This window comes from Vanellus vanellus (genome assembly GCF_965231255.1).
Source record: "Vanellus vanellus genome assembly, chromosome: Z".
Lineage (NCBI taxonomy): Eukaryota > Metazoa > Chordata > Aves > Charadriiformes > Charadriidae > Vanellus > Vanellus vanellus.
In genome coordinates this window covers 18,668,058-18,692,397 of record NC_138908.1, presented here as the reverse complement: position 1 = coordinate 18,692,397, position 24,340 = coordinate 18,668,058, and the positions used below count along the sequence as shown (strand labels likewise).

The 24,340-nt window shown below is 37.0% G+C and overlaps 1 protein-coding gene across 1 annotated transcript in view; it reads right to left on the bottom strand.

The window, feature by feature from the left end:
• Nucleotides 1–13,759: 13,759 nt before the first annotated feature.
• Nucleotides 13,760–24,340, bottom strand: part of HSD17B4 (hydroxysteroid 17-beta dehydrogenase 4) — a 71,752-nt gene continuing 61,171 nt past the window's right edge. Inside the window, exons 23-24 of the mRNA XM_082497727.1 lie at nucleotides 16,194–16,321; nucleotides 13,760–14,330 (exon numbers count right to left, since the gene is read on the bottom strand). Of these exons, the coding sequence (XP_082353853.1) occupies nucleotides 14,241–14,330; nucleotides 16,194–16,321 (218 nt within the window). The 3' untranslated portion in view covers nucleotides 13,760–14,240. The remainder of the gene's footprint in view (nucleotides 14,331–16,193; nucleotides 16,322–24,340) is intronic.

Sequence of the window (24,340 nt, the reverse complement as noted above, 5' to 3'; positions counted from 1 at the left end):
ACAGTGCCAGGTAAGCAAAAGAGGGTAGGCACAAACAAATTCTGTATGTCCGGAGCCAAGTTGAACGAGAATCTTGAAACTCAAGAGCTTTGCACTAGATGCTGAAATGAGTGCTTCGATACGCAAAGACCACTACAAATTGCTAGCAATTGCTATCGGGTATCAGACTTCATTGGCACATAGCTGTCGCTATGCACTAGGCTAGCACTGGGGGGTTATTTTGCCTCTCAGTCAATTCACAGAATTTCACTTCAGTGTTGGGAGCATATGGATGTGTGTAAGAAACGCTTTATTAAAAATCAACTCTGAGAATATTTCAATTACACTTTTCCACATCCAGAAAAATATAATGAGGAGGAAAGAAAGACTGCTAATGAGAGAGAGACCTACTTTGTTGGCTTACAAACTCAGGAACTTCTGACTTGCAATAGTATTTTAAAACATTAATTGATTTTAACACCATCAGTAAGAAGATTAATATGCCCATATACTGGTATCAGAAACAGCATGGCCAGCAGCACTAGGGAAGTGATCGTTCCCCTATACTCAGCACTGGTGATGCCCCACTGGGAATACTGTGTTCAGTGTTGGGCCCCTCACTACAAATTGAGGTGCTGGAGCGTGTCCAGAGAAGGGCAACAAAGCTGGTGAGGGGTCTGGAGGACAAGTCTGATGAGGAGCGGCTGAGGGAAGTGGGGTTGTTTAGCCTGGAGAAAAGGAGGCTGAGGGGAGACCTTATCACTCTCTACAACTACCTGAAAGGAGGCTGTAGCCAGGTGGGGATTGACCTCTTCTCCCAAGTAACTAGTGATAGGACAAAAGGAAATGGCCTCAAGTTACACCAGGAGAGCTTTAGAGTGGATATTAGGAAAAAAAATCTTCACAGAAAGGGTTATCAAGCATTGGAACAGGCTGCCCAGGGAAGTGGTTGAGTCACCATCCCTGGAGATATTTAAAAGGTGTGTAGATGTGACACTTAGGGACATGGTTTAGTGGTGCTTTTGGCAGTGTTGGTTTTACGGTCGGACTCAATGACCTTAAAGGTCTTTTCCAACCTAAAAGATTCTATGTTTTTGCTCCTGTAAAGAACGGAAACACATTAATAAAATGCTGAAAAAGAATCACTAAAAAATTGATTCATAATGGAGATCAACATGTCAAAAAAAAACATTTATAATGGCTACCAAAGTTTTCACCAAACTAGTGCAGAGACACTGGAAATACCTCTCTGCATTTGGAAATGATTAATTCATAAAGATCATCATTTTGTATGACCTCATGTTTTAAAAAATTCCTGCATTGAATATAGAAGATACAATACACAAAATTTTGAAACAGCAGAGTAGAAAAGCATGCATAATACTGCAAAAATATGCATATCATCTAAAGACTTTAAGGTCTTCTTCATGGCTGCTTGGATTTTCACAGCAATGATGAATTGTACCCATTCTCCAAAACCAAGAGCAGAAGATTTTCTCTTAGTTGTTAAAAGCTCAGACAGGTGTATTTTCATCATACCACCCAGTCCATGACACACAGTAGAACAAATCTGACCTTGTCCAGTAGAGAAACGTTCATCGTGACCTACCAGGGTGCAAGTTCAGTAATACTTCAAATGAAAAATACAATTCTCTAATGGAAGCACTTCAAATATGAACGGAAAGGGCATTAAAACAGAGCATATAATTTCCGTGGTATCTTAATCCTTCAGATAAGCACCTTTTCTTTGAAGCAATGATGATTCAAGTAATTTAACAGTTAACATAAAAGTAATGTTCTATACATCACTTTGAATCAAAGATGGCAAAATAGAATCATTTCTCTATCCTCGGATATGGTTAGCTATGGGAACTGTAGTGCCTTTAGTAAATGTGATTATAGCAAAACAGAGGATGATAATAGCACAGATATTGTTACCACAAAGCCACACAACAGTTTTAACTTGATTGTTTCTATTTGCTCAATACATAAGTCAATTAAATGAATGTTACCGGAGTCAGGGAATATTAATACTTGTCATGTTAGAAGAATATCACTGTACAGATAGAACCAATATGATGTGGCTGCACCCAGCAACTAACCACCATCTCATGACAGCTCGTTATAACCTCATGTAGTTTATTTTTCGGGTTTCCTAATTTGATCCAAATTTGGATTTGTCTCTCCTTCTTAATTTAAAATGCTGGCTCACTACAGACCTTTGAAAGCCATGAACTTTCAATGACTTTAAAATCATCAACATATTTCTTAATCCTTGGCTTTTATCATGATGAGAGAAGTCTTCTATCAAGATACATCAATGAGAAAAGTAATTATTCAAAAGGTTACTTGCAGCTTTGTAAGTCTGAGAATTACCAACCTAGATTTTGCTCTGGAAACACCTCAGCAGGTCAAAAAGTGCATGATTATCTCCTTGTCAGAAAGAGTAAATATCACTTCAAAAGGTCAGTGTTAAATGTTGGTAAGATACCTTCAGAGCTTATTGGGATAGCTTCCTTGGGACAGGCAAAGCACCAGATCACATGATTTTCAGTGCTCTCTCTAGGAATAACAAGGACATATCTCAAGTTCTCCCAGTTAGGAGACAAAAAGGAAGAGAAAACCCAGTCCCACTCTGGAGATTAAGACACTGTGGGATCAGATACAGTATGTTTTTAGCAAGACATTCACAAATCTACAACAGAAAGGAATGTTGTTATTAATAGAGGATATTTGGCAAAGCATAAGGTTGAATGTTTTTTGTTTTCAGGGCAAGATTACCAATTCCCCAGTGCAGCTACTACCTCGGCTCAGTTTAGTGCAAAAAAATTATAGACTGGTTATCAGCAGATTTCTCACATAACAGGCACTGAATCTTAAATAGACAAAACCAGATGCCTAGGAAGACAAGAGAGAAATGCCACAGACTTTATAAAAGACACTATAAAACTGAAAAGCTTCCTTCTGACTCATAAAGCATGTAAGCTGAGGCTACTCAAATTTTACCAATCATTCTGAGTTCAGCAATGCGCCAGCTCCAATTCGATCAAATATTATCTAAATTTTATTTTCCTCGTGTGAATGCAAATGGTGGCAGTGCACTACTACTGTTCACTAAAGCCTGGGGAACAGTGAGAAATGTTGAGTTACCTGCTTATGCGCAGGGGCACTTGCGCATAAAATTTACATAATGTGCACATCTCAGTGCACCATTTTAACATTCTGGGTTCAGTTGTAAAATGGAAGAAGAAAATAATGATCAATGGCTGCTTCAGTGAGAAACTGACAAAATGGAACGAGTTGTCATTATCACCTACGCATGGCACCTATGATATCACTTGAGAGAGGAGAATCCAACAATTATACATTCAGCAGGAAGAAATCCTGGGGCACTTTAGCACCAAGACAAAACAGTCATCTTGACTAATACATGTAGATTTTTGCAAATTGATCTATCATTTAAATTACCCTAGAATTGCTAACAAATTAGTCTTTCCAACAATGTAGTTATCATCTTTGCCTTTGCTAAATAAACACTAAATTCGTGCCTAACACGGAATTTCCATTTTAGCTCTTAGAGGAGATTTAATGTACTCACTCTATTAATGATTTATAACACTTTCCCTCAGATTTCACTCATTCTGCTGCTGAAGATTCTTTTTTAAATTAGTTCTTCTGTGACAGATGCCTATGCATGACTTTAAAGAGACATTCACGCAGAGCATCAGCATATTGGGGAAATATTTTAAATATTTAAGAGAGTATTATTAATGCAACAAAGAAGATCAGAGTAAAGAATGAAGAAACACAGCATTGGAACCAAAGTCTATTTTTTTCAGTATTAGAAAGAAATTCTAGTCCAAGCATTCCTGATATTTTCAGCTGTTCTAGACCCAGTTTTATAGAAGTTATTACATACCCTCAGACTAATAAAAGACTGGAATTCTTACACAGTTCTGGTTTAGGTATCTTTAGACTATGGCTTTCCTAAAGAAATGGGAAATGAAATGAGAAAAATTCCCAGCTGTTTGCACAGCACGGTAGGACTTTGGAAACTTAGTTTAAGAACCTGCTCTACTCATCTGTTACATGGCCATGAGCAAGTCAGGTAGCTTCTGTGTACCAAATTTGTCCATTATTCTGATGAGTTTAAAAGTTATCAAAATGAAGGCTACGTAAACAGTACCAGCAGGAAGATAAGTACTGGGCAAGTACTGTCCAAGGAAGGTATCAGTACCAAATCAAAACCAGAATCCCAATGCAAGAACTTTTAAAAAAAAAAAAAAAAAACAAACAAACAAACAAACCACCAAAAAAACCCTAGACAGCACTTGTTTTTAAGATCTAAAACTAAATACTGCAGAAAATTCAGGATACAAAATAACTTTCAACCAGTAGTAACTTTAGCCTAGAAAAATAACTAATATTGTGGGATTAATCACATCAAGTTAAGAGGTATGCATCTTCAATCCTTTTTTTTCTTGAACTTTTTTCTTGCTCTGTTTGAATGAAAATTAAATTTAGTGTAATCACATATAGAAGTACTGGAGAAAGATACTGATGTTTGAGCCTCCCAGAGAAAGCATTTCATTTGACTGTATTGCCAGAATGGAGTTAATATTCACCTACGAATCTGTAAGAAGCACTGTACAGCACTGCTGATGATTTCATTCTCCTTCCTGTCTGGCTGGATTTTTAATTAAACAAAAACTTTCAAGGAACTTATTACCAGAGCCTATTCTTCTAGTTCTCTGAAATGATTGATTAGCATCACCACTTATTTTGTAACAGTACCAGCAATCAATGAAAGCAATTACACTCATAATAGAGTACACAGAGAAACACAAGATTTGATGACCCTTCAAAACTTCAATTATCTTTGTAGCTAAATAATATTACTAAAACACTCCATCTATATTAATGATTTACACTGCTGACCATTCCTACTGTGCTAAGCCACTTGCTGCACTAATTAGACAGGCTACCTGGAGTTTCTGGTTTTTCCCTCATTTTGGATTACAGAACATTGCGTTCATGTAACAGGTTTTGGTGGGTAACAACAGGTAGTAATATGCCTGTAATTTTGGTTTTATCATAACATTGTTTTTGTTATCTGTCCATAAAGAATACCATGAAAACAATATTGATATTCAAACTGCACAATACATAAATGACATTTCTGGACAAGCAATGTATTTGCCATCTTCATTTAAATGTAAACAAGTGGTTACAAAGAAAGCAGCACTGAGATCTATGTTCATCTGAAAGATCCACACCTTAGAATACTTTTGGGGTGGTTTTTACCACACAGATCTTGAAATTCTAAGCAATGTATTTGTTGCTTTCCATATATCACGAACCTGTGGCAGGACATAGCAGAGACACTTAATTTCCTGCAGACAATAGATCTGTGTTTGAAAAAACTAAAATTCCAGCTTCATTTGTTAGAAGAGCACACCCTCCTTCTTTCCAGCTCCTTCATCTTGCCTCATATGCCCAGAGGAGCTCCCAGATCGCTGAACACATGAACCAGAATGGGTTTTGACTGGCAGCCTAAACTGGACATCACCACCTGAGATTATCAGGACTCTTTATATGTATTTGAATGCCATTTCTTCATATTACAAGCGTCAGAGGAGGAATCAGCAGTTTCAAGACACAGGGTGTGCACAAAGTTAATGTAGTATTTAATTAATTCCAGTCTACATAACAATGCTTGTTAATCAAATCACAATTTCAAACTGTTTATACATTTGCATATTCCTTCATGACCACAAAAAAGCAAAATAATAGATTATTTAAAAGTGCTTTGTTACTTGGAGTTAAAGAGTGATGATACAGTGTTTGAGACGAGCAAACAGAGCATTATTTACAGCACTGAATTTATTAATTACTGATAACATCCCTGCCCATCTTTGTATCAGCAGAATTTCACTAAATACTAATTACCTTCTCTTGTCAACTGAGAAGCTTTAAATTGGTAAGTGTTTCTCAAAGTGCAGTTTGTACTGCCACGGTGACTTCAGCTACTTGACACAAGGTTTGTCTTGCTCCAAAGTAACCTTAAAAAAACATATAAATGCTAAAAATCCAGGCAAGAAGCATTAGAAGTTTCAAACTACCATTATGAAGAAGAAATTGAACAGACTAACTTCTACATCTGCTAAAATCACTGATTACAGGCAGGAAACACTGGCATAGCAAAGCTGCTCTCAGGAAGACACAGTTACTGACAATAAAACCAAGGAGGTCGGAATGCACACACGGCATGCCTGAAAATACAGCACGGGCTCCAAACACCAATTCACAGTCAAGAACAGAAGGGACTGTGAAACAAACACTTTGACACAGTGTATGGATAGCATCTTCTTTTTTTTTTTTTTTTTTCCATGAGAGCATTCAATTTTTAAAAAAGGCACGTGCGAAGGTCTGTTGCAAAATGTAGTTAGAATTGCTAAAAATTCATAGATGGCTTTTCCCTTACAGTAAGATTCTCTCATTTGTTGCATGTAACATAGGACAACTACACCTTGTGAAAAAGGACATAAATGAGCAAAATAATGCAATAATTCCACAATTCCATCTATGCTGAAACAACTAAACCTGAAGAGATTGAAATAGGAATTAACCAGCATTTAACAGCTAAGGTTACTAGAAACCTTGCATCAGCCAGCCGATACCTGTAGGAAAAGCCAAGAAATGCATCCAAGCACAATTCGCTGCTTCATGGAAGAACCAGGAATAATTTCGAGCTAAATGCAGAACATGAATAACTACTCTGTGTTAATGCAACCATGATAATTAGAGCACTTGAAACAGAATGGTGATTGGCAGTACCAGGGCGTGAAGGGGTGCTAGCAACAAACATGGTAAGTCATTACCTCTGCTGGGAGGGAGAGACACAAGTAATTACTACCTGCAGATCACTAAGGAGTTGGTTGAGATATATTGTGAGGGAGACGGCAACGTGATACAAAACCAGTGTCTTTGTTAAATCTGTAATTTCAGTATCCAGGGTTACACTCCAGTCTGGCCAGATTCAGGCTCTCTGCTTCCAAGCCTGCCTGCAGAAAGGCAGCAGGACCGGGAGGCCAGGAACCGCACAGCTGGTTTTGAGAGAAACGTTTCTTCAGTCCATTATCAATCGTGTGCAAATTCATTAGAGCCATTACGATCTTTTGTGGTCTTCTTTTATTTGCTCTTCCTAGAACAACTCTAAGGCAATCAAACCAGTGACTACACCGTTAACGTATAGCCCGGTTCCTTCAGGACTTACATAAAAATAAGTGAAAAAGCCATAATGCAGCATGTCTTTTGGTTGTTGTCTCTGTCGATCACCTAGCAACAGAGTGACAGAGTGCTCCATTAAATATACATGTTAAAACTCTTGGAGTACAGAGAATAGCAGAGTTGTTTACAGCCAGAATCTGTTTTCATGATGGTTTAATTTATATGTAAAGAACAGGCTCTGCACCTACCACCCAGCAGTGTTTCAAAACCCAGGGTCCCACTGCTGCTTTCGTTTTTGGCCTCTTCTGAGGAGGAGCGGTTTGGTAAGAGCAAAATGCGTGGGAGTACTGCTCTCCCCAGCTCAGTATGGGTTAATGTCTCCATTTTGACTACTTACAAATAGTATTTTATCAGCCCAAGAAAACAATGTTTTATGTCATTTTTCCCCTGGCTACAATATCTCAGTAACCACGAAAGCTCCTTAAAGATTTCTGACATTGAGAAGGCACTTAAAAAAATGACTTTCTAACTGGCTGTGTGGCATCACACTTACTGGCGGAGTTTTGCAAACAGCTCTAAAGGGTTGAAACACACCTATATATATTTTATTACAGTCTTCTCAGTCCAAAGCTACCTGATGGTTCTGTTTTACGACAACTATTAAGTATTAGATACATTACAGCCTCTGATGTCTAAGCTGCTGGGGAAAGAAAAAAGAAAAAAAAAAAAAAAAGAAAAAGATACTTTTTCTTAGGTCTCCTTGACCTTCATTAGAAAGTTTCCCCAAACTCCTGTGTGTTGCGGACTCTCAAAGCCTCACTTAGTAAGACTGGCTTCTACGCTTAGAGGAGCTGCCATTAATAACTGAAAATTCTTTCACTAATCACAATCCTGCGAGGCAACAGCAAGAGGCCTACGTGTGATCTCACACCACCACCAGAGCACTCAACTTCTCAAGAGCAGTTTCACCAGCCCTTTCAGACTAGTGAAAATATTAAACAAAAGCATGCCATTCCGACTGTAAATTGGTATTTCCTTTCAAAATAAGGTATTTTGATAATAAACAACATTGTCATCGTATTTTAGGCTGACCATGAAAACTACTGAAATCGCAGACTTACTAAGTGGCCTGGAATTAATTACCACACTTGAAGTTGCAAAAGGCAGGCAGATAAACACATCTCTTTTGAAAACAAAACACCTCCCCTCCCCCCCCAAAAAAAAAAACCACGTTAATTTTGAATGACAGCAAGTGATCAGATGTTTGCTTTTATTTCAGATGTGAATAAGATCATCTATCAGAACAATTTCCTAAAGCCAAACTGGAGCTTAGTCAGTGCTGACCACTACCAGCCTCACAGATAAATGACTTCTGGGCGTTTGCTTAACCCAACCGAATCGGTGATGTGGGCCACAGACCACACAACAAACATATTTCTTTATTTAAATTTTTCATTTTTTTTTCCTCAGCAAATGAAAAGTAACAGACAGGTGGAGGGTTCTTTTCCTCTGTTTTTTTTTTTTTTTTCTACATTTATAGTTTTCCCTGCTGTGCTTGGCCACATATGTGAAAAACAGTCCTGAAAAACCAAATAATCAAAAATTCATTTAAAATATGTTTCGAGCCAGGAAGGTTATATTTTCCCTGATACAGTCCTCAGGTGGCCTCATTTTATCTTTATGAAAAAAAAGAAACACCTAAAAAACCACATGTATTACATTTAGTCAGAGACTCTGCTACCTTTTATCACCATTTTCTAACAGGATTACGGTGCTCTCAGCACCACAGCTATTATGAGCTCTGATAAGGTTACAGCAGATATCCAGAACTGCATTGCCCGTTGTTCATAAAAACCAGGCTGAGCTTCTTCACACAGCAGAAGGCTGAACCATGCAGAGCATGGACCAGTTTTGACCAGAAAAGAAACAGACGTAATGGAGCAGAAAACAGGAGGGTCAGGCACCTTCATGGAAAGGTTGGGCAGCTTCATGAGACTCATGTGCTCCATCTCAATGGAGAGACTAGTACAAGTAAAGAACAGTACACAAAAAAAAAAACCCACAATGTAAGAGAAAAATACTTGTATAGTGCTTTACAATTTAACCTAGGCACATTGACTGATGCAAGCAGCAACTCATTTTCTATGGGAACCTGCTGTCCTAATAACATTGGAAACACTAACCAGATTGTAGACTCTTAGAGACACATATAAAATTAATGCATTCTTTTCTTTTTTTTTTTTTTCCTTATCCTGCAGGAACCGGAAATTATTTGAGTAAAGTCAGAGGATGCAGTCAAACCTCAGCAATTGACTCTGATTGCTGTTTTAGCATTTATAGTAACATGCTTTTTTGAGTGGGCTGCAGATAGAAACACAAACTCACATCTACTTATTCCATTTTTTACTTAGCTCGCAGATGTCTTTGAATCCCAGCTGCAAGACTTTTCCGGCAGCTTTATTTCTGTCCTGACACAATGTTGAGTGAGATCCAGATGAAATCTAGATGCCACGATAGACCGTTCTTTCCCATTCCAAATTCAAGTCTTCATAAACTACTGACATTCCTCCGCTAACTTATGGCTGTGCTCCTTCTGAGCACATGCCTTCACAAGAGAACAGGCAAAATAGGAGAGGGCATAAGTAGGGAAGGGGAAAGAGGAAGCATTGGTTAAAAAAAGATGATGAATTCAGTACACTGACTTCCTGGAACTTTTTAAAAATGTTTCACGATTGTATGAGATGATATGCTTCTGTAATTAGAAATTCAAAAGTTTAATTTTAACCTAAATGTGTTATTTCTTTAAATTTGAATATTCTCAATTGTTCTTTCAGGTTATGTAATGCCTATTTTTTTATTAAAATAGCGAAAAAGAGCACTTGACATCATCAAGGCACACATAAGTATACAGAAACATAAGAGGAATAATGTTCTGAAATGGCTCTTAGCAAGATGCATACACTTTACACCACACAGTTTGGACTACTTTACATATTATTGTACCTTGCTTAAGTCCATCTTTGAGACACAATGACCTGAGAATATATGATTTAATTTAGCAGAATATGGGAACTTTAACAGCACACAGTGAGAGACACAAGGACATCCACCTCTTACAGAGCTCAGCCTATCCACCAATCCAAGATCCTATCATGCCAGTTCAACACACTGATTTTTAGACAGATGAAACATTTGAGTTGTATCATGAGGGTAATCTAGAAGTCATATACGTGCAACCACACTCGTAGTCTGCTATATTTTTCCTGACTCCAGATCTGCTGATGTCCAATGCTGTCTACGTCAGCCTGTTGGAGATACAGCTTATGGCCTAAAGGACAGAAGTTCTTACTGCAGATCAATCATTGTGGAGAACTCATTCTGATGTGAATAGAAAGATATCTGCACCAACTGAAGTAGAAGAAAAAAACATTGCAGGAATTGGGACACATTAGTATTTCGTTTCTCCCTTTACCCTTTCAAAGATTATGATGAGAAAGAAAAAGCTGCAGTAAGACTTACCCTTTAATAACACAGATCTTTCACACTAGGAGGCAATGTTATGTAAAGACAAAGTCCAAATGCTGCTCTGCCCCTAAGGCTTGTGGAGGGTAACAGAAGATATAATTTCAGTGACATTGACCTCTGTCAGGCATTACTGCATTATATTAAAGAGCTTTATTAAAAAAAAAAAAAGTACATTAAACTATTTGAAAATGCTTATTTATCCAGGTTATATTTTATTTGTTATGCCACTGAATTCTTCCATTTTACAAAGCATTTTAATTTATCAAGGTGACTCATGAGCAATGAAGGACAGTTGTTTTTACAAGTAGCACAGCCAGAGTAGAATACAAATACTCCCCTAGGAGTGTGGTGCTTGTAGGGAGGTGGGAATAAGCCTTCAAGGAGACAGCATGCAAGTTTCTCCGTCTGAAGTTGCTCAAGCTTACCTCTCCCTCATGCCTCCGCTCCCACCCCATTTTACTCCTTTTCATATTCTCTAATTATGAATGCTCTTGTCAACATTTAAAGAGCTGTTATCTGTAATTATTGATGACAGCTGGAAGGTGTATTGAACTCCTCTGAAATAAACTAATTAAGAACAATGCCAGTGACTGGAAAGCATAAAATTCAGCATAAGTTTCTCTGAAGCCAATACTAATAGACAGAAAGCTTATATAACTTTCCCCATCCATTATTGCTGCTCTCCTGTTTTAATTAGAGGACCCATAAATGACCAAAGAGGACATACGTCAGTGGAACTGCAATTCACTTTTTGGAGGATGGACATAATTGCAAGCCAGCAGGAAGACTGTAATGACTGTAAGAAGGAAAAAGAGAAATAAAATAATACTGTGCCATGATTAAAAATCACACCAATTTAAATGACCAGGTTTAGCACTAACTCAATTATTTCAGAAAGACAAAACAACTGAATTCTCACCTCCAACTGCTACAAAGACTGATGTCCAGACTTTACACTGATGTCCAGGCAGCACCTTATTTACATGAATACAGAATTAATCAAAACACTGTAAAGTACTCACTGCAAAAAACAGCAATCTTTCTCTCCTCTACATTAAATCGAGTATATGCACCGTTAAGAATTTTACTGCTAAGACGCTTGTAAAAGCCTTGTTATTTGCTAGAGAATTTAGTTATACCACTATAGAGCTATCAGCTGAGATGTATGGCAAACAAGTGGGCCTTTGCAATCCAAGGTAGTGGCGCTTATCCCGAGGAAAGAAAAACATTCAAAGCAGCAGCTACCCTGAAAAAAAAAGAATGTGGTGTGTTGATGTTGCATGTCCCTAGGTCCTGTGTGGAAATGGATGCAACGCTATACTGGTACTGTTGCTGCTGGGTGACAAGAAAGGTCCCCAAAACCACTCCAGATGAGTGAGAGAGATAGAGGTTTGAAAAAAGAGCCCCCAAAACAGAATGACACCGTTCTAGTTGAAAGCAGCTGAGAATCATTCAGACTGAAACAACCACCTACCAAACTGGCAAACATCCCCCTGCACACGGATTCTCTTAAAGATACTTAACTTGTTTCTGAGAACAATACTCTTAAAAGCAGGCAACCATGAACAGAAGGTTTTCACATACTTGGAACAAAACAAAAACCAAAACTTCCAAATCACTTCAGGTATATATTCAACATAGCAAAGTGAACTTACCTTCAATACTAACAGGTGAAATTACTAGTTAGCATGAGCTACCTAGAACATTCTGAAGGTAAATACATTGGGGTAGCGATGAAACCAACATGCCAAATTCATTAATAACAGCTATTCAGGCCAAAAAGCAGATGAAAGAATTAGCGACCAGGTTTGTGCTCCTAGAAAAGAGTCTACCACAATACTGAGAGGTGTGTTCAATTAGCCTTGGTAAGGAGAGCAAAAGGAAGAGCCTTTTGCAGTAAAGTAGGGAGGACTTCCTGTAGCTTAACACCTGTGACCGACTCATGGTGCAGGAAAAAGCTGAAGTCAGGCTAAAGTCTAGGATGAGTATATCAAACACTTTGGGGCGTATCTTTTATGGTTTTAATTAAGGACAATATTGCAGATACAACTGAAGCGTGTGGATTTTTTGTCCAGATGAAATTATGCAGGATAGAAGTCATCACAAGAGAACATATAATTGATATGGTTCTTGGGTTATCCTTTCATCCTCACTCAACACATTTAGTAAACTGACGTTCTTTAGTAGACTGAATTCCAACCTGTTAAATCACAACAGGTTTCAACAGTACCAACTCCCTTCCCTACTGAGAAGAAAAATAACCTGTTCTGAATTTTCAAGACCATGTGACCTACAGTTAATGTCATATTCTTAAATGGAGGTATTGGTAATTGCTTTCCTAGACTCAAAGTTAGTTCCTCACAGTTCCTCTTTCTTAATACAAATATTTTTATGGCATTATATAGAGATTTATAGACAGGAAAGATATAGGTGGGAAACTATTTTTTTTTTCTGAGTAGTATGTGCATGCATAAACACACAAAGCTGCAATCAGCTTTGATTTTTGTCATTCTGACCAAGGAGACAAGCCTTAGATAGCCTGAATTCTTCAGAAGGTATCAACACAGAACAAGTCTGAATGAGAGAAAAAAAAGATACCGAGAACCCAAAATGTTGGCCACATCATTAGTGAAATCCAATTTCCAGTTGTTCATGTGACTATCGGTGATTAAATGCATACTTTCTTCAGGAAAACATACAGCTACAGCTGCTCTCTCAGTTCTGGCCATAGGTACAAAGTGAGGAATGCACGCTGATACCTTTCCCTGCTGCCATGATGCTGGCCCTCGTGAGAACGCATCTACATGAAGAATAATCTGGCTACAGTGACAGCCTTTGGTGCAGTGTCATACCTCTCAGACAGAAAAGTTTCCCCCAAAGAATTAATACTTACTGCTTTCCATGTAATTTCTAAGAGTAACTTATACAAAAATGACAGTCTAAATAAGGTGGGAAGAGATAAATTTCAAGTTTTTTCCCCGTATAGCAAAAAAAAAACCATAATGACAAAGAGTAAATAAATGGAACTGAATTCCAGTTGTTTTAATGGGATCATGAGAACTTAAGACAAAAGAATAATTTTAATTTTAATAACAAACCAGCTAGATTCATAGAAATTAGACAGTCCGTCTAAGGCAATATAAATGAAGACTGACAGACACATACAAGATGATATCAAAGATGTGTATTGGTTTAATTTTCTTCAGAATTAACATAGAAATATATGCACCTCTGTAAGAACTACATACATTTTATTTAGATAAAGGCGTGCAATAAGAAAAGTACTATTCTTTATCATTGCTGAGAAAAAAAAGGGACAATATTAACAGTTATGTTCATTTCATAATTTTCTGTCTAGAGCAATTAAAACAGCTTGTATATTAGCAGTATAATGAATAAGTATACTGATATTAAGTAGCCTGTAAATGTTTCAATCATTGGTTTTGAACTAATTGAAGTTGCTGTCTTCTGAAGTTCTTCACTGCTGTGGTACACAATCAAGCAGTTCAGAGTTTGGCATAATCTTTCAGGATCATTTCCAATTTCTGGCTCAGCATGATGTTCCCCTTCACTTTTAGTTTACCAGAAAAGAATGCCTAGAAAAAGCAGAGGAGGGAAAAAAAAAAAAAAAAAAAAGAAATGCATTCAACTGTTCACCCACAATCCCAAGAGCTGCTAGAAGCAAACAAGGTAAGTGTGGTTGTTTAGTGCTCAGAAGAGAGCCTTCACTGGGCAATGCCCATTGCTTATTAACAGAAAATCATGCAAGTTCAATTTTAATACCAACCAGAATCACAGTTTTCTATCTAGAGTGCAGGCAAGGCCAAGTCTACCACGCAGGGGAAAAAAAATAAATACAAAACAACTTCAGTGGCCTTCATTTCTTTTCTACCTATTGCAAAGAGGACTTCTGGTATAAGACATTCTTCACAGAAGCTGACGTCAAAACATGCCTTTATGCCTTCATCAGGGCATAAAAATAAAGCTCCCAGTCCTCCCCTCCCTATGCTACAGAAATTCATATATCCTTACATGAAATGAGAAAGTGGAATGAAAAGGCCATTTAAGGAAAATTAAAGGCCTAATAAAAAGGTCAGCAACTACTCACTCAAATTCATAACAAATCCAAACAGGAACTTACACAATATACATACACACATATTCCAAAGAAATGCGCTGGCTTTATACATAGCATATTACAACAAAAAGGAACTAAACAAGATTTCATTGCATTTGCAGAATCATGCATCAACCCATATTTTCACTGAAATGCTGATATATTACATTTTTATTGTCTCTGCTTCAAAGAGCTGTATACTTTGTTTCAATCTAGTGTAGTATTTTTTTTTTAAACTAGTTTTGCTTTGCTGTGGCTTGGCAATTTGAAAGCTCTTTTGAAAGTTCTGAAACAATGTGCTTTTGCATAGTTCCATTAACTTGAAATACATTCAAATAAGGAATAGAGAGAGCCAGCAGAAAAGAATTTGAATAGACTCTTTGAGCTTTTTTAGATGAAAAACTTCACATAAACTCAAAGGAAATACTAATCCTTAAGAATAGATAATGTTTGTGAACTGCAATCATTGTTCTGAAGACTACACGTCAACATCTTGTTTGTTCATGCTTTATGCCTGCTATATACAGGGGACCACAAAGGATTTTACTCATGTGTTATGAAGGACTTATAACAAACATTTGCCATCATTGTTAGTCTCCAGTTTTACAATCAAAGTCTCCAACAACTTCTGCTTGGGATCAAAGAAAAGAAACTGTTTGATATATGATGAGCTTAATTAAAAGTCTTCATTTGCTCAAGCTTTAATCTGTAAGATGACATATTAAATTTGTGACAGTTTAATTTACTTTTACACAAGGCATTTTTATTAGTAAAATTAGTAGTTTTAAGCAGTTGATTACTCCAAGAAGCTAGAAGTGCAGCCCAAGATTACTTATACTTCTTAAATCTTTCTTTCCCTTAAGAATCAACCTAGTTTGGGTGAATTTTGACCAGTTTCAGTGGTCATGCATGCGTTGTCTGAGATTTCTCTTTGCTGCAGTAATAGCAATAAATCACAGTACTGCAACAAATACCAACTTCCTGCAACATGACCAATCAAAACAGCCTGAATGATCAAACTGACAAAAACCTAACCTTGCAAACCATATATTGTGAAGTGCCAGGAAACAAACAAACTAGTAACTTTGTACGACCAGGCTGTACGTCATTGGAGGTATCTTTGTGTCAAGATGATAAAGATGGCATAAGTTCCTCATCATGTCCTCTGACTAATTCAGTATAAGGTATTGAAGCACTTAACTCTCATCTGACTCTAGCTTGCACTGTCAAAACATCCAGTGTTGCGGATTTAAGAATGCATACAGTCATGAACCAGAGCTTGATTCATGACAAATAGTATGTGTCCATGCAAGCGAGTATGTCTGTGACGCACAGGTTTTACCTTTTGGGGGTTGGTCTTTCCTTGTACCACGTCCATGAAATCCTCATCCGAGAGACTGAAGGTAGTATCAGCAGAACTTCTTGCAGGTCCTTGATACACTGCTCCAGAGCCATTCTTTAAGTCAATTGCTGAGAAGAAGCAGCAAAGATAGTTTTATTTCAAAATAAAGATGAAATTTTCAGTCTAAAGAACGCTACTCTCCCTACCAATTATTATGAAGCATCTAGTCTAAACATAAATCTTGATACCACAGGCACTTAGAAAATGAAAGGGGGTTAATTCTTGTTCTTTAATGAAAGATAATAATTCAGATTAGAATAGAAAAAAAAATTATTCCTGTACTAAGGTAGAGAGGGTTTACAGCAAAAACCACCCTTTGAAAATTCTTGCATAGATGGCAAACCCCATTTTTAAACAACACTTAAGATTCACAAGATACTAATTATTGCAATTACTGCAAAAATGTTAAAGTTCGAAATAAAGCCCCAGTGTTTCAAAACATCATCCTATATTCAGAGAAGGCACATGTGGTGGTGTTCAAACATGCTGCTGCATTTTCCCTGTTGTGCCCCACAGGCAATAAAGCCCGCTCTGCTTCATGCAAAGAGCAGTTAAAGCCTTGCCAAATATCTGTCTTTCTCTTCTGGAAAGCCAAAAATTCCTCAAAGTGTGTGGAGCTTCAGAGTGTTCTTTTCCCACACCAAATGACTTGCCAAAATAATCTATTACAAGGCTAATACTAACAGGTATTGTGTCATTTGTTTAGAAGAATATTAGAAGAATATTTTGACAGGATGTGTCTGCTAAATGATTCTCAGATTTCGCAAATTCCCAATCTTTCCCTTTACACCTTTTCCTCTTGTTCTCCCCCTGCTTTTGAAGCAGAAAACAAAATCTTTATTCAAGTGGATGTTCCCGTAAGGACATGACATCTCTAATCACAGAATCATGGCTGCCTAGCCAATACTAATACTGTCAGTTGGTTTCTCTTAGTTGACAAATTTTGAGACACTGGCCTAACTATGGAGACTTATTTCTGCACAAACTATCTCCTGTGTATTTTTTTCCAAATAATCTTTCTGAAAGGGTAAGGTGAACTATACAGACTGGAAATAGCTTTTGTCTGTTTGAGTTAGGTCTTTCGTTTTCTGAAATCTGTTCTAAGTAACATTTATCCAGCTATAATAAAAGTGGAAGGGGAATTAAGTGTACGATAATGCTCAGAGAGAAGTGACATACTGGATTATTATTATCCATTTGATTTTAAAGCAAATGATAGTTTTCGGAACAGGTTTACGGGACATCACAAACTTGATGCAGTAAGAGAAGAAAAAAAAAAATTACTGAGCACTAGATGAACAATCTATACCTTTTATGCTTGTGGGTAGCAGCTCTGTAACATTCTTTTGACCCAAAACAGCTACTATATAGTATAACATTGCAAGCAAGCCTTTAAACACTGCTCCTGTACGTTATGCAGGCACACACTATTGTTAAAAAAAAAATATTTAAAAAGAATCATCTATTGAATGATGAAATGCAAGTTTCACAGTAGATACCAGCTCCTCAGATTAAATTAACCAAGCTTAACTGTCAATGTGCTTTTAAAAATACACCTCTGCTCAAATGCTATCAATGTTACAAACCATACCAATGTAGCCAAACTGAGCTCCCTTTGAGCCAATAGCACTGGTGAGGAAGCCCCACACATTAATTCACAAGACACACACATTTTTCTAGGATGCTTACAGTTCTTAATTATTTATTTTTAATTACTTCTGGACCTTAGAAATCAAAAGAGCATAAGGCCCTTCTTGTGCTTCATTTTGTATGCATTAATTTTTTTGGCCGTCTCTACCCTTCCAAGACTGTTCCAGAAGGGAATCCAGATGCTGAAAGCCTAACATAACTCACAAGACACAACCAACCCTCCTCCTTCTCTACTAAGCACTGGCTGGGAAAGCAATTTTGATATATCTCATTGATAATACTCATCCATCAGTCTCAGCAATGTAAAGTTCAGATGACTAAAAGTTAGCATTAAAAAGGTGTGGTGAATCAGGCAAGTTCTAACAACTCCTAGATTTTAATTCGATATAGTACATGCTTAACATTGTTAGACTCCCTGTTCTCCTTCTCCATTTCCTATACAAATCTCAAGAATATTGCTTAACAATCCGTGTCTATAATTAATTGTGAGCTCTCAAAGCACAAATATGCCTGCAAACATAGCATAATCATGGTACTGTGGACCAAACTGTTATGTTTAATTACATCAAATCCTTAACTCATCTCAAATTAAAACTTATTAGAAATTCTAAAAAAAAAAAAAAAAAAGGGACACCAATCTAATAGTACATCCTTTTCCCCAAACTACGAAAATATCATTTCCATTTACTCTTTATTCTTTTTAAAGAGCATTAAGATTTTTACTAAGTAAGAAAAAAAGAAAAAAAAAAAAGAACACAGCAGCCACAAAAGAGAAGAGCTCTGTGACAACAAATAGTCTTTTTCACAAAAACATGAAGGACCTTTTACTGTTACTTGATGTACCCTTGTTTTAAGCTTTAGCATAAATAAGTTATATCTCTAATGCAAGCAGTCAGTAAAAAAAGAAAAAAAAAAAAAGAAAAAAGAAAAGCCACCCAAAACCCCAAAGGAACTAACAGGAAGAAATGAAATCCCAAAACTTGATACATAAGCCCTAGTAGGTAAATTCTAGTGAATCAAAGTGGAGAAAGAGTAATCCAAAATACACCACATACTGGTATTTTAAAGAGGGAAAGGAACTCCCCTCCTTACAGAGAATGGAAAACTACCCCAAAAATTTGTTCATTCACATTTTTTTTTGGGGGGGGGGGAGGATTGCAAACATATGCCATAATTTTTCTCACCTCCTGATGCATACCTAGTCTAGAGTATTCAGATGACAAGTGAGACTAAACTACAGCACTGGCACACAGGCAGGATATAAACTAGCAATGGAAGAAATGAGCCAAATACCAGATCAGATTCCAATCAGAGCAGAAAAAGTCTAGCTTTCCCAAATGAAGAGAGAGGATGCCTTCTTGTAAAACACAACTTTATGAGCTAAAGCTATATAGCACAGCTGTCTACTGTAGCAGTAGACAACTTGTAACTTGATGCAAGTTTCCCATACATTTCTTCTACACACATCTCCTGGATACACATCTCTATGGTTAGAGCTACTGTCTCATCTCTGCAGCTTGCATGCTGTACTATGAGTGCAGCAGCCAGCTTGACAATGACTTGGTACTGGCGTAGTTGTGTCAGTGCTCAGGTGGCTGGTGGACCTGGGCAGCTGCCAGGCAACCACCTCGCACACTGCTAGTGCGGCTCCACTGCTAGCAGTAATAGACAAGTAGCCCAAAGGTGTCTTCAGTGTTCTTTTCTCCTGAGAACACGTAGCCCTCCGTGGCTGCTACAGATACAGCTCTTCTCCTGGCTATTCACATGGCTGATCCACTCCACACAAAACCAGAAGTTTGAAACACAGATGTGGTATCCCTCAATATCACGTGTAGCAACACAAATTAAACTTAAAGCTGAAGTCCCTTTTAAAAATCAACTAGCTTCTTAAATACGTAAAATCTTAGTATTACACACCTGGAAGAAAAGCAGAATCAAGCAGTTTCGGTGGATCCTTAAAATTTTAGTTTTTACTTGTATACTTGTTATTTTACAGCAATTAAATATCTATGAATTATTATTGTTCATAAGATGCTGTTGTCAAGAGACACAATAAAAAGGTCAAAAAAAATCATCCAAATACAGATTAAAACACTAGACACTGGCATTCTATAGCAGGTAGCCAAACAGCCTAAAAATCTAAGATTTGGGGCACAGGTTTTGCTTTGCCTTTGAAAAGTGCCTTACCATTTCTAGGAGATAACTATTAAGGGGTCAGACTATTTTTTGTTAGTTTTGCTTGGGTTTTTATTCTGCTTTACAGAGGTTAAGTAACTGCAATACAAGACATCCTCAAAGCAGATGGAACAAAGTGCCACCCACTCTTCATTGCTTGAAGTCATGTTGCATCATAAATTATTAAGCAGTTTTGCCATAATTTGTCACATGTTCACGATCAAGTGCACATAACAATTTCTCCCCAGTTCTCCTAACAAAGTTTTCTTCTGAGAAGTAGAAAGGAACAGAAGTATCTTCTCCTTCAGCAGGGCCTTCAGAAGCATAATGAAAAGCAACAGATGGGTAAACACTTCTGAGTACCGTTCTAGACAGCCATTAACTGTCAGCTAACAAATCTCAGTGGCAATGTATTTTCTCTACAGAAAGCGAACTTGAAATGAAGTAGATTAACTCTAAAAAAGATAAATATTTTATAACCATTGGAAAAAAGGCAATTGTTTTACAGTAATAAATATGCAGGAGAGCACAAAGCATGCTTCAGGTAGTGAAGCCAACTGGAGAAGTCAAAGCTGGAGGGTCTCAATTAAGAATTTTGTTAAAAAATAAGAAGAGAGCTCCAGTTCCACTCAGCTTATGCCTTCGATTTTGATACGGCCAAAATCTGTATTGCTTTATCTTCTAAAGAGGATTTTCAGCATCCTCTTATATTAGAACAGCTTGCTTCTGCAAAGAAATACCACCAATTAAGACCAGTTGTTAGCAGCTACAGTTCAATGTCGTTTAGACAGCGAATGAGCTGTCCAAAATCTGACATGCTGAGTGCAAGATCAGTGGTTCTACACCCCCCCATGGCTCCACACCATCCACAGAGAATTACATAAAAGTAAAGGTCATCACTAATTAAACAGACTAGTGCTATCATCAGAAAATGTCTCTGTAACAACAAAAGCTAAATCCAATTTACAAATCCCAATTCATTTAAAGTAATAAACAAAAATCTTGGCTTACTACAAAGAACAGAGATCAAATTGTTACAGTTGCAATTAAAATAAAACACTAAAAATAAATACAAAATTTTTTAAAAACCTTTGGTTCCTGAAATTTAGAGAACACCAGAACAACTGTGTACATGAGAACGAATTTCACAGCGGTCCTTAATACTGCTGCTTTCTCTCATCTGCTTCCCACCCAGATCTTAAGAGGCTCAAGGACATTAGCAGAAGATGCTGGAGCTACAATCATTGAGTAAGACAGCAATGAGCTGCAGGGCGCAGATTGTTTCTAGTGCTGTCAATTGCTGCAGTTTTCACAACAGCACAAAGCTGTGCAAAAGTGACAAGCAAAAAAATTAAAAGACAAGCAAGCACAACTATGTAACAAACTTAATAAGGGAAAGAGGCCTAGCAGGTAGCCCAACAGAACCACAAACGCTGCCTGTAAAGGTCTGGGAGGCCCTTAGAAAGAGAGTCTTAAAAAGAAGACAGCTGATGAAACAATTAGCATCAACTCAAGGCTTAAAACAAAACAAAAAACTCCCCCAAAATAATCTACCTCCTCACATTTCAGTTGTTTCAGTGATAACATGTCAATAATTTTGACCATACATTATGGTCAAATGCAGTATGCAGTATTTATCCACGGGAACCAAATTCTAAATTAATTTTAATGTCACATTTTCCTCTTTGCTTTTTTGTAGCTATGTACATTATGGGATCTAGCTCTCAAAACAACAGTTTTACTTTAATAAAAGAGAGAAAGATAATTCAAAATTGTTATAATCTAACAGCATAACATTTGCAAAACTGATTTAAAATTATTTTACAAAGAAGATAACTAATAATCAGTGGGCCAAAATTAGATGTAGTGTAAAGAAGAGCAATTCTACTGACAGAGTGGACTAATGTTAAAATCTGAAGCAGGTTTTAAACTGGTCAGAATAATGACACATAGTTAAAGTCAAGCTATAGCAAAGGTAACATGTTACTATCATCTTCAGTTTTTATAGTAAAAAATTAATTTGTCAAAGGCCAAAATTTCTAATTATGCACAGAAGCTTCCATTCCATTAACAACAGAAAAAGTCAAGCATTCAAGTCAGTGAATGGCATTGTCAATGTTACATATTCTAAATTGGTTGTCATCATTCATGTGCATTACGAAAGTCTTGGTGATGACCATATAAAGATCTGTCAGGAATCTTTTGGGTTATCGACAATAACGTAACTGCAAGAAAGCTGTCTTCCTCTGAATGTAAAGCCACAAACTACTCCCTTCTTCCACATTCACCATGCAAAATTAATTACACTAGTATCTGGTAGAAAAGACAGTATGGGATGCTGCTTGTGAATACTGAACAATAATGTATGCGAAGCATAAGGAATAAAGCTGGCAATTGCTTAAAAGTCTTGAATGCTTGCCTCTGGAAGGTCTTTGTTTGCTTTGTGTTTGTTTGGGTTTTTTCTAACAAACAGAACAGTTTTTAAAAAAAATCCCCAAAATAAAAATTCCACCTTGCCTATATACATACCTTGCCACTAGAAATCTACCATGAGAGTTAAGACAGCAATAGTAGTATGCTATTAATACACACAAGAACAAACAGCAAGAGCTGACACTATAGTTGTCACAACTACTAACACTCTACCAGTGAGTTTACATAAGTATTTTAATATTTTAATATTACAAATTAATATTTAAATTATTAATCAACATATTAATTACTTTAATATTAAACAAATGCTGCTTTCTTCAACCTTTAACTGGTTGAAATTTCAAAGACACAAAAGTATTCAGAAAACCATCAGATGACACAAAGTTCTTTGGAAAGGTGATCTACAAAGGGAGTACTTGCATACCTATATTCCTGATGAGAAAAGTAAGCAATGTTTTCTACAGACACGCTTCTTGTCACCTAGATATCTACCTTCAGCCTTACATTATTTACTACACCATAGAGACTACAGTAACTCATAAACACGAGCCACTGTTTTGACACCTAAGCTTGAAGAAACTGACCACACTATAAAAAAATTAGCAGTAAGTTTTCCAAGATTTTGGAAATGTTTCATTTAAGCTCCTAATAGTAGTCAGCAACAGGAAATGTTTAAAATATTAGATTACCTCCTCCACCCTACATCCCACAGGGAGCTTTAAGTAGTTCCAGATTTGTACAGAAGTACAGATATTTTTCACTGCAAAAGAAACAGGAGGAACAGGACAAAGAAAAGTTATGTCTGTTTAACCCCTTTTAGGTAGGGAAATAAGCACTGGAAGAGGGCATTACTTTCCTCCCACTGCTTCAGTAGGAAACAGAAGAGAGGACAAGCTTTGTTTGAAAAACAGAAAAGGCTGACTTTTGATTTACTCAAAGCAGGACTACTCTCCCTCTCTGGATACAATGGCAAAAAATCTACTTGTTTCCCCTCTAATAAAACTTGATCTCCTGAGGCAGGTAAGGCCACTGCTCAGGCTTAAATCTTTAAATGTGCCTGTTGTGCGTTCAGCAATTTGCAGCTTAAGGTCTTCCTCAACAAGAAATTTTATTCATGTCTTGTACATTCCTCGCCAGATTTTTCTTCCATTGATTTGTCCCTCCATTCTTTCAACATACATAACAATGAGTTCAGATGACAAAGCAGTTCCAAAATTAAAGAATCGTAAGTCATCTTGAAGATAGTTTTGGGGGTTTTATTATAAACATGACCATCACTTATATTACATTTAGTTACACATGAAACAATAGACGTGACTGATGTAGTATACAGAGTGATTCTCTAACAAACACAAGCATTCACTTCAAGTGCTTTGATGTTCAGTCTATATGCTTCTAATATATCTTCTAAAAATGTAAGCAAAAACACAGGAAAGACTTCATAAGCCTTCTGTCCAGGTTCTAAGCATGCCCATCAATTGAATTACTGAGTGTAAAAGTGGAAAACTGCAGACTGTAGGAATGATTAAGAGCAGTAATGAATTTTAAGATAGATCTTGAGTTGAATTATTCAGTATTTACCCCCTCTTTCATTTTCATGTACAGGTACTCAGCCTGCATAATCTACACAGGTATATTCAATATATTGATTTAACTGCTATCCAAGTGGAAATCAAACCTTATCCCTCAAAAGTTGCTTAAAAGGCAATACAGGTAGAACAGAACTATTTTGATCAATCTATGTATGATATTCTTCCTGAAACTTAACAGCAGTCTTGCTACTCAGAATCTCTGCCGGTTACCATTAGGAAATGAGAAAGTGAAATGAT